The sequence below is a fragment of the Lactuca saligna genome, chromosome 7 (assembly GCF_052625555.1).
Source record: "Lactuca saligna cultivar CGN05327 chromosome 7, ASM5262555v1, whole genome shotgun sequence".
NCBI lineage: Eukaryota > Viridiplantae > Streptophyta > Magnoliopsida > Asterales > Asteraceae > Lactuca > Lactuca saligna.
Window position 1 is genome coordinate 145,763,172 of NC_136423.1, and position 11,429 is coordinate 145,774,600.

At 41.4% G+C, this 11,429-nt stretch overlaps 1 protein-coding gene across 1 annotated transcript; it reads left to right on the forward strand.

Annotated features, from left to right (window-relative positions):
- Nucleotides 1–1,923: 1,923 nt before the first annotated feature.
- On the forward strand, nucleotides 1,924–3,012 carry LOC145004062 (uncharacterized). Its single transcript, XM_078962962.1, has one exon. The coding sequence runs from the start codon at nucleotides 2,025–2,027 to the stop codon at nucleotides 2,778–2,780; it is 756 nt and encodes a 251-aa protein (XP_078819088.1). The 5' UTR covers nucleotides 1,924–2,024; the 3' UTR covers nucleotides 2,781–3,012.
- Nucleotides 3,013–11,429: the final 8,417 nt, after the last annotated feature.

Consider the following 11,429-nt stretch of genomic DNA (forward strand, 5'->3'; position numbering starts at 1 on the left):
TTATTCTATGTGATTTATGCTGTGCATGTTTACAGAGTTAGAACCTGAGGGTTCACAGAGTTTGGGTGCACGAACCCACAGAGTTATAGCCTCGAGTGGCTAATATGTGTTATATGTGGTATTTTGGGGAACTCACTAAACTTTGTGATTACAGTGTTTGGTGTTATTTGTTTCAGGTACTAGTGACGACCGTGGGAAGGCGCCGGCTTGATCTGTACACACGCACGGGATTTTATGACTATGAGATCTTGGGATTTTTGTATTACTTGGATTAAATTTCAAACATGGTTGTTTTTATGAATATTAAGTGAATTATGTTTTTATAAAATTTGAAAATTTTGTTTTGAAATTTACGGTGTTACAAAAATACTTAAAGTGTTAATTTATATATAACATTATAGTGTCAACCTAAATATAAATTTCAGTTCCATTTAAAAAAACCATAAAATATTTTGTAAATAGTTAAAAGTGATAAATTGTAGTGATAAATACAAAAGTTAAATTGTAATCTCAATTTAACTAAAATATTTTCTAAAGATTTTTTTTATAATCGTTAAAAGTTTTCAAATAAGTAACATAAAATAACTTATAATAGCAATAGTTAAAAATAATTCTATAAATGATTATATTGTTACACTTAAAATAAAAAAAACAATGTTTGATGTTTTAAATAATTATAATGATAGAAATTAAAATTTTAAGCAAATAAATATTATAAACTTAATTAACAATAACAACAACTATAAATAATAAACCATATATTATATTTAATTTTATTCATGTGTAAGTTGCATGTAGAAGTCATTAAAACGACTGGGAGGGGGGAAGGGGGGGTGCCCCTATAAAGCTTCGCCCTTAGATTGGAGGTCCTGAGTTTTAATCCGGGTGTTAGCGATTTCTACAAATTTGTGATACTAATTTCTAACTACTAACCAACAATTCAAAAAAAAAAACCCTAATTAAACAAGTGATAAACGATAATTGCTAATAATTTTTAAATAACTTATGTGTTCCATATTACATGTTTTCATAAGATACCGTTCTTACTTGTTGATGTGAGACTAACTCATTTGGTAAATGTTTTGCCTTTTACGTTGAATGTTCTGAATCCGGGTGTTGGTAATTTCTACAACTTGATGATACTAATTTCTAACAGTTAACCAACAATTAATAATAATAATAATAAAAAACTAATTAAACAAGTGATCAACGATAATTGCTAGTCATTTTAAAATAATTTATGGGTTCCATATTACATGGTTTTCATAACAAAGGGTTATTAATTGTTAATGTGAGACTAACTTATTTGATAAATGTTTTGTTTTTTAGATAGTAAGTCTTTAGTTTTAATTCGGATGCTGGTGATTTCTATAACGTTGTGATAATAAAATCTAACAACTAACCAACAATTAAAGAAAACACTAATTAAACAAAATAATAGTATTACAAAAAAGGGCAAGAAAATAAATGATTGTTACTGTTGTAGATATCTATCCACATATACTTTAAGGAATATATTCCATTAAACCAATAATATAAAAGAATAATTCAACCAAACTCCCCAAGCAAGATGGAAACGGTCCAAAAGTTTATTCCCATCAACGACTTAAAGTCTTTGATTTGAAATTTATTTATATATGTAATAAGATGCTATAGCTGGACATCATCATATAAATATTAGAATGATGGTTTTCGAAATATTTAATGTCCACATTTTACTTAGTTTTATAGTGAATTAGATTTCAAATACATGTACAACAAATCAATGTAATTAATTCATACGTGTAATTTATAATTTTATATCATCCGGCATATGAAAAGAGAAAGAAAAAATTGGCAAATTCGATTCTCTTTATCTTGTTTTGCTTCATCCTAAAGCTACCCTCCAAAATCATCCTCATAACTGTAACTATAACCAAAAACTTCACCTATATGTTATTCTTCTTTAACATATTTATCTTCTATAACAAGGCCCCTTCTTCTTTATATACGGATCACCCACCAAAACTTCCACAAAATCAAACATGAAATACAATGAGCTTTCCCATTTCAGCCATCCTCAACATCGGCTTAAACCAGGCTACACCGAGATCCCATTCAAGTGTGATGGATGCAAGGAAGTTGGTATAGGTTCCAACTACAAATGCACGACATGCAACTACGATTTGCACGTGCACTGTGCCCTCCCATCCCCTTCCATCACCCACCCTTTCTACACCAAGTGTTCGTTCCAGTTCCTCGTCCGTCCACCGGGTCCTATAGCCAGATATTGCAACGCATGTGAGAAAGCAGTGTCAGGGTTCGTTTACCACTGCAAGTTGTGCGGGTTCGATCTCCATCCATGTTGTGCCAAGCTTCCAACTATGTTGGATGATGGGGAGGTGGAACTCTACCTTTACAGAAAGGTAGGATCCGCCTGTCACAAATGTGGCAGGAAAGGACGCAGTTGGAGTTACAGGTCCACGTGCAAGAAGTACAACTTGCACGTGGCGTGTGTAAAAGAGATGTTGGTGGAGAGTTGGCATGAGATATATTTTGATAGGGGTGGGGTGAAGGGTAATGTTAGTGGTAATTTGTATGGACAAAATGGGAAATTTGAGACAAGAATTCCAAGTTTGAAGGGTACATTAGAAAGTTATCATCAGAATCACCAAAGCAAAGGGAAAGTGAAGAAGTGTTGTGAAATGGCTGGTTTGGCTATGCAGTTTGTGATATCAGCGGTCCTTGGTGATCCCACCACTCTAATTGCTGGCGTTGTTGGTTCTTTAATGTCCAAATAAAATTGGCGTTAATAGATATCGGATCTTATGTGAACAAGTCTTATTATGGGTAAAATCTTGTCATTTGTAAATATGTGAACTGTATGCTTGTCATTTTAAATCATGGTACATTCAATGATGACGAAATAAATCATATTATTGATTATGAAGATAAAAACTATTTATCTATTTGAGTGGTTATAATGAACTGCATGTAATTTTGGTATGATGGTGTTAGAGTATGATTCGGTAATTCTGTATTATTCAATATTACTTTTGTATATATCTTAATTAGTGGTTGTTTCCGTATTTTCTCATAGCTATAATTAACAAGGTAATATTATTGTATATTATCTAATATATCGTACCATTGTCTTTGGTATGCTTTTTGATTATCAATACACAAAATCGAAGGCTTCATTCATAGCATGGGAAATAATGATTTAATTGTATTAGATCTCTCGGGCTGTGGGAGTTAGAGTTCGAATTAGAAAGTATTTCTAGAAATACATAGTATACAATTAAAAGAATATATATATATTTTTATTTGGTGCATTACTAATAATGTAATTGTGACGGATCAAAAGTTTTATAAAACAGTAAAATAAGAGTATATGATAAATCATTAAAAAGACATTAAAACGTATCATTTCAAGAAACATAAAGAAAATAGCAAAATACCGCATGAGACTTGGAAAAATTATGACATCAACTTTCTTGAAAATCTTAAAGTGGTAGTACATAATCTTGTGCTTGTACTTTTAAAAATATCTCGTTAAAGCGAAAAATAGGTACATACTTCCATTAAGCCAAATCATGGATTCTTAAAAAAATTGCATCTAGCCCAAACATGGGCTTTATAAAAGCAAAATGTCTATTTTGGACATTTTTGCCCTTTTATCCAATTTTTATAACTTATTCCAAATACCACGTATTTTTGTGTTTAGTCAATGTTATCTAACCCAATAATGTAAAGATGGTGTTTAAGATACGAATAGAGAATCATAGAACCTTTTAAACTACTTTTCATATTGACACATTCTAACCATTTTCTCATTCATGCATCCTACTTTGCATAAATGTGTTTTCTCAGGTTCTAACATGTAATGTTATTAAGTTTCTGGTTCCAACATCTTTTCTGACTGCTGCTCCGACAACTCCCTAACTATAATTTCCACAATGACACTTAGTCAAAACACAGATAACTATTATCAGGGTAAAACAACCATTTTACCCCTGGCTAGAGTAAACATCCTGGTCAAAGTCAACTTCCAGTTGACCTGAATCGCCGAGTTAGCCTGCCAACTCGTCGAGTCCCCTAGTCCTTCATTTGTCCTCAACCCGATTCTGTTCGCCGAGTTTAGCAAGAACCCGACAAGTTTTCCTTTATTCATGATATCGTGACAACCTTTAACCGACTCGTCGAGTTGTATGAACAACTTGTCGAGTCTATCTTCGTCATATGAACATGTCCAGTCTATCACTTGCCGAGTTGTATGAACAGCTCGTCGAGTCTATCTTCATGGGTTGGGAGATTGCATTGGACTCGCTGATTCTCGTAGTTTCCAGGCCATGGCTATGTCCTAATACGTTGAGTCACTCCTATGGACTCATCTAATCTCTTCTAAACTCAATTGGGTTCCTTTGAAGCCTGAACTAATTTGGGGAATCGACCCATAACTCACTGAGTCCCAAAACTGACTCGTCGAGTCTACGAATGACCAAGCCTATAAGTCGATTACTGACATCCAAAACTTAACCAAAAGGTAGATTTGGGCTCCTAAGGCCGATATATCACGTAAAGTCATAAACTTTACGTGCTTGCATGAAACATTTGAGCTTAAAGGGTCAAAATGGGGGGGGGGGGGGTTAATAGCATGCATGGGGGTTCTCATGGCCATAAAGATGACACCTTTATGCCATGAGGACCCTTCAAGGTCAACCCCTGAAGGTGTATCAACTTGGGATGTCTAAATCCCAAGAATCAAGCTTCAAAGCCCAAAATAACCATAAGAAGATCTAGGAAATCATAAGCAAAGTGTGAAGCTTTATTACCAGAAAATGAGGAGAAGATGGTGTCGATTTTGGATTTCAAATCTCCTATTGAACCCTCCGTCTTCCTCTTCTTCACCCAACTTCAATCACACACGATAACTTAAGAAATGACACTCAAATACTCCCAAAGCTCAAGGGTGGCAGTTTAGGGTTTTCTGGATAGGGAGGCAAACCCTTGCAATTAGGGTTTCCATCAAACAACGCCTACTCGTCGAGTCAGTTTTCTGACTCGTCGAGTAGGCTACTTAGTCCTTGACCCAGATTCGTTCTTACTCGACGAGTTGGGCCTTCAAATCGTCGAGTCCAAGGGTACAAATTATAAAATTAATTTAAATTAGATGCATACCTAGAACCGTGTGTTACAATTCTTCCCCACTTGTCTTAGACTTCGTCCTTGAAGCCTGTTGTCTCTGAAAATAACTCGGGGAGTTCCTCCTCATATCTTTCTCGAGCTCCCATGTCCACTCTGAACCCTTGCGGTGTTGCCACTGCACATTAACTAACTCTACCCTTTTATTCCTCAGCTCCTTCATCTTACGTTCCAAAATCGCCACCGGCCTCTCGATATAGTTCAGGCTATCATCAACCTGAATGTCCTCAAGGGGTACCACCGCGGATTCGTCCACTAAGCAATTCCGCAACTGCGAAACATGGAATGTGTTGTGGATCTGGCTGAGCTCTGCTGGAAAATCTAGTCGATAAATAACCCGACTCACCCTGGCCAGAACCCTAAATGGACCAATAAACCTGGGGCCCAGCTTGCCCCGCTTCCGGAACCTGATAACACCCTTCTAGGGTGATACTTTCAGGAGGACCATATCGCCCACCTGAAACTCTAAGTCCGAACGCCGCTTGTCGGCGTAACTCTTCTGCCGACTCTGAGCAGTCTGGAGCCTGCTCCGGACTTTTTGAATCAGCTCTGTGGTCTTGAGTACCACCTACGTACTCCCCATGACTCTCTGACCGACCTCTCCCAAGTAGATTGGGGTCGTACACTTCCTCCCGTAGAGCATCTCAAAAGGAGGCTGGTCTATACTGGAGTGATAGTTGTTGTACAAAAATTTCTCTAACGGAAGATACGTATCCCAACTACCCCCGAAATCTAGCACACATGCTCTAAGCATGTCCTCGAGAGTCTGAATTTTCCTCTAGCTCTATCCATCGGTCTGAGGGTGGAAAGCGGTGCTGAAATGGAGATGAGTACACATCTCGTCGTGAAACCGCTTTCAAAACTTGGAAGTAAAACGTACATCTCGATCCGATACTACCGAGACTGGCACCCCATGACGTGCCACGATCTCTCGAACATAGATCTCGGCCAACCTCTCTATCGAGATACTTTCCTGAATCGGAATGGAGTGAGCACTCTTGGTCAATCGATCCACGATGACCCATATCGAATACACTCCACGTGCGGTCCTAGGAAGCTTTGTGATGAAATCCATGGTGATGTATTCCCATTTCCAAACGGGAATGTCTAGCGGCTGCATCTTGTCGTGGGGCCTCTGGTGCTCTTCCATGACCTTCCTGCAGGTCAGGCATTGCTCTACATACCACACTATATGCTGCTTCATACATGGCCACTAATAATCTGGGCGAAGATCCCAATACATCTTTGTCGCCCCGGGATGGATGGAAAATCTGGACTTGTGGGATTCATCCATCAGTAGCTATCATACCCTTCCCAGTAGGGCACCCAGACCCTCCTATACAGGGTCAACAACCCACATATATCGTAATCAAATGAGGCCACCTGGCCTACGATTCTCTCACTCGTTCGGTGCTCTTCCTTCACACTTTCCACCTGCGCCTCTCGGATCTGCTTTAGCAATGGAGTCATCACTGTCATCCTCAGACATATGTCTCGGATCGGAGCCGCCACCGCTTTGCGGCTTAGGGTGTCAACCATTACGTTGGCCTTGCCCGGATGGTAAAGGATCTCGCAGTCGTAATCCTTAACCACATTTAGCCACTGACGTTGCCTCATATTCAGATTCGGCTGATCCATGAGGTACCTCAAACTCTTGTGATCCGTCATGAGTTGGATAGTGAGACTCGTGAGGCTTCAATTGCCTCGAAGCATAAGCTATCACGTAACCTCGCTGCATCAACACTGCTCCCAGTCCTGTGATCGAAGCATCACAGTATACTACGAAATCATCTACCCCCTCGGGCAGAGTGAGAATCAGCGCCTCACACAGTCGCTGCCTGAGCGTCTCAAAGGCTACCTGCTACTCAGGACCTCAGCGAAACACCACCGACTTCTTGGTCAGTCGGGTCAATGGTACTGCTATCTTGGAGAATTCATGAATAAATCTCTTGTAATACCCTGCCAAACCTAGGAAGCTCCGAATCATGGATGGAGACCTCAGGACTTCCCACTGCATCACGACCTCAATCTTGGCCGGATCAACCAGTATACCCTTCTGGTTGACAAGATGCCCCAGAAACTGCACCTGACCCAACTAGAACTCGCACTTGGAGAACTTTGCAAAGAGTCTCTCCTTAAGGTCTCTAGCACCTCCCTTAGGTGCTCCTCGTGCTGCTCCTCAGTCTTGGAATACACCAAGATGTCATCAATGAACACTATAAACAATCGGTCTAGCATCGGTCTGCACACACGGTTCATGAGATCCATGAACGCGGCTGGAGCATTGGTGAGCCTAAATGACATCACCACAAACTCATAATGACTATTGCGAGTCCTAAAGGGGGTCTTCTGCACATCCTTGTCTTGGACCCGCATCTAGTGATATTCGGACCGTAAATCAATCTTGGAAAACCAAGATGCTCCCTGAAGCTAGTCGAACAAATCATCTATCCTCAGGAGTGGGTAACGGTTCTTCACTGTTACCTTATTCAACTCCCAGTAGTCTATACACATGCAATGCGACCCATTCTTCTTTTTCACAAATAGGATCGGCGCTCCCCATGGCGAACTGCTCGGTCTAATAAAACCTTTTTCTAGCAGCTCCTGCAGCTGCGTAGACAAATCTAGCATCTTTGGAGGAGCCAACCGATACGGTGCCCTAGCTATCGGAGCCGCACCAGGGACCAGGTCAATCCGGAACTCAACTTGTCTCTCTGGAAGTATCCCAGGAAAATCCTCCGGGAATACATCCGGGTACTCTCGTACCACCGGTACATCATCAACCATCGCCTTGCCTTTATCTCGGGTATCCATAACATAGCCGATGTACCCCGCACAACCTTGCTGAAAGTAGCGCCTTGCTCTCGCTGCTGAACAATGAATCGGTTTGCGATGTGGCCTCTTTTCCTGAATCACTAACTCTCCCCCGCTAGGAGTGCGAACCCTCATGAACCGCAGATCGCAATCAATCACTACCCCATTGGGGCTCAGCCAATCCATACCTACTATAACCTTATTCCCTCGCAGGGGAATAGGAACCAAGTCTACTGAGAGCTGCTCATCAACTAACCGCAACGTACAACCCTTATGAACCCTCGCGACTCTTCCAGTCCTATCATTAGCTATCTCCATATCGAGTGGGTAATCCAGCTCCCCCGGAGCTCTACCAAATCGCTTGCTAAGAGCGAGCGACACAAAAGATTGGGTAGCCCCTGAATCAAACAATACTAGAGCTGAGATGCCGTTCACTAGGAACGATCCTATAGATAAACACATAACCATAAGCAATAAACAATAATAATAAAATATGTTGGAGAAGTTACATACCCGTAACCATATCAGGAGTCGTCCGAGCCTCCTCAGTTGTCAACTAGAATGCTCTGGTCTTCGCCACTAGCGTCTCGGCCCGACCCTTTCGATCATCTGTAATCCTTTGGGTAGCAGGAGCAGGTGCCACCACCTGTCCAACTGATGCTAAACTCAGACATTGGGACCTTCTGTGTCCCTTCTGATTGCAAAGAAAGAAAAATAAAATTAGATGCTGGGGTGGGGGTCGCAATGGTAGTAGCGGTACAGTCGTTGCTCATGTGCCCGGTCCGATCGCACTTGTAGCACCCGGAACTCCCCGCCTTGCACACCCCATCGTGCAACCTGCCACACTTGCCACACCAACTATGGCTCTGATGACCTCTAGACCTGTGATCAGACACCTTGGGCTTTTTGCCCGAACACGCTGTGCTAGACATCAATTCCGACTTCCTCTTTCTCTCCATCTCCAGATCAATCTCCCTCTTCCAAGCCCATGCTATCATATCCTCCAACGTTTTACAGCTGTATCAGCTCACAAACTGCCGGATATCACTCCATAACATCTCATGATATCGAGCCTTTTTCATCTCCTCATCTGCGGTATACTGCGAAACGAGAAGAGCCCTCTCCCTAAACTTTGTGGTAATCTCCTCCACAGTCTCTGTCGTCTGTTGAAGGTCCTGAAACTCCCTAGAAAGTTGTTGCACCTCAATGACAGGTGCGAACTCGGCCCTAAACCTGGTCGTGAAATCACCCCAAGTCATCGCATCCAAAATGGCGTCATTGCCAATGGCTCTCCCGACCTCCTCCCACCAGTCTCATTCCATGTCCTTCAGAAGACAGGATGCCACTCTGACCTTGTCCCCCTTGGGAAATTTGCTGGTGTGGAACGCGTTGGCAACATCCTCCAACCACCTGGTACTAGCAATGAGGTCTCGTGACCCATGATAATCGGGAGCTCCACAGGCTCTAAACTCCCTGAAGGTGAGTGTGCGCGACCCCATCATGGCCGCCACCTCAACACGGAACACACTCAACCTCTCATCCCTAAGCTCCAATATACCCTCCTTGATCGAACCGAAGATCACAGGAGTCTGCTCGAGAATAGTGCGTGTGATCTCTGAGGAGAGGAACTCCCTAGTTTGCTCATCTAGGTGCTCGATCCCCGAGCCTGAACTTGATCCCTCACCTGAACTACCAACTGATGGTCTAGGGTGTAGAACGACCTTTCTAATAAAAAATCATAACAAACATCATATTACTAACATAACTCGAGGGATCACGTCTACTACAAGTTCCCTAGTCTTGCCTCATCTTTCCTTGACTCGAGTACGGATCCTCTGCTTTCAGTAGTACGGGCCCATACTACCTTCCAAATCTACCCATACTCTCCTCAAGGACTACCTTGACTCCACCAAGTCCCTTCTACTGCTACTGCTCTCTGCTACTCTCATCCTAGGCTTGCCCTAGGGTAATCAACAACTCACTCTCAGCCATCAGCTGCATAAGAAGTCCATGCTTTCTACCCCTAACTAGCCCGCAATCATTATTACATATTACTCAGACTAGACAATTCTTCGAATGAGAGATCCTACCCTACAACGGTTGGACTCAAACAAGAGATATGCAATAAAGCTAGACCTAACCTTCTGAAATTATTTATTCTTCACAATATGTAACTTAACATATTTGTTTACTAGCTAGTGGAAGACAACTAGAACTCCTAAAAGCACAAAGCATGCAACATTCGGGCATCAAGTACACATAATCAAACATATCATGATCTAGCTACCATACTGACAATTATGTACTAACATGCATTTCTCATAGAGCTGAAACACGCATAACAGGCACATAAGGCATCCCTCCTAGATCCTTAGTCCTAATCTAGCATGCAGTTCTAATAAAGCTGATATTCATAACATAACATGAACTTGTATGGGTAATATGGAAGTACTTACTCGAGCTCGGCTGATTGCATGCACCACACCCTTTTTCTCTTTTCAAAGTTCTTTTCTTTCAAAAACAAAAATACTTTTTGGCTTTTTCTTAAAACCCCTTTTTTTTAAATGATTTTCCTTTTTTGAAAATTTCCATACAAATCCCTTACTTTGAGTTCAGACACACCCGGGAGTGTGCTCGAATCTCTCAAACCAAGGCTCTGATACCAACTTGAAAGATCCCAAAAATACAACCCAAAAATTCGTGTTTAAAACGTCATTAAAACCATCATTTCATTACCAGAGTATAAAATCATAAACAATGTGTTTCAAAATCTCACAATATCTAACACACATCAAATCTCATGTCAAATGTCATATCAAAATATCAGAGTAAAACTCCCAGGCTGAAGACTATGGTATGTATCATGCGATCATCCCAAGCCCTTCCCTTTGCTAGTGGAAGTACGTGAAACCAAAACTAAAAATTGTAAGCACGAAGCTTAGTGAACTCCCCTAAACTACCACATACCATTCAATAATATATAAACCAAATACTAGGCCTTGCCCACTGCATCGGACTAAAGTCCGGACTTACTACGACCTCGCCCACTGCATCTGACCGAAGTCTGGAATAACTAGGGCCTTGCCCGCTGCATCGGACCAAAGTCCGGACTAACCAGGGCCTCGCCCACTGCATCAGACCGAAGTCCGAAATAACTAGGGCCTTTACCGCTGCATCAGAATAAAGTCTGGACTAACTAGGTCCTCGCCCCCTGCATCATACCGAAGTCTGGAATAACTAGGGCCTTGCCCGCTACATTGGACCGATGTCCGGAATAAACTGAACATATCATAAACATGATCGTAACATATAACATAATCACATATACATGCATGAATCACAAAGACATCAAGCATACAAACTACTTCTCGAGACTACCTTGACATCGGACCCAAGTCCGAAACTAATATCATCTAAATGGGCCGGCATTA

Excerpts from the sequence above, each read along its gene's own strand:
- LOC145004062 (XM_078962962.1), top strand. The coding sequence starts at position 2,025 with ATGAAATACAATGAGCTTTCCCATTTCAGCCATCCTCAACATCGGCTT.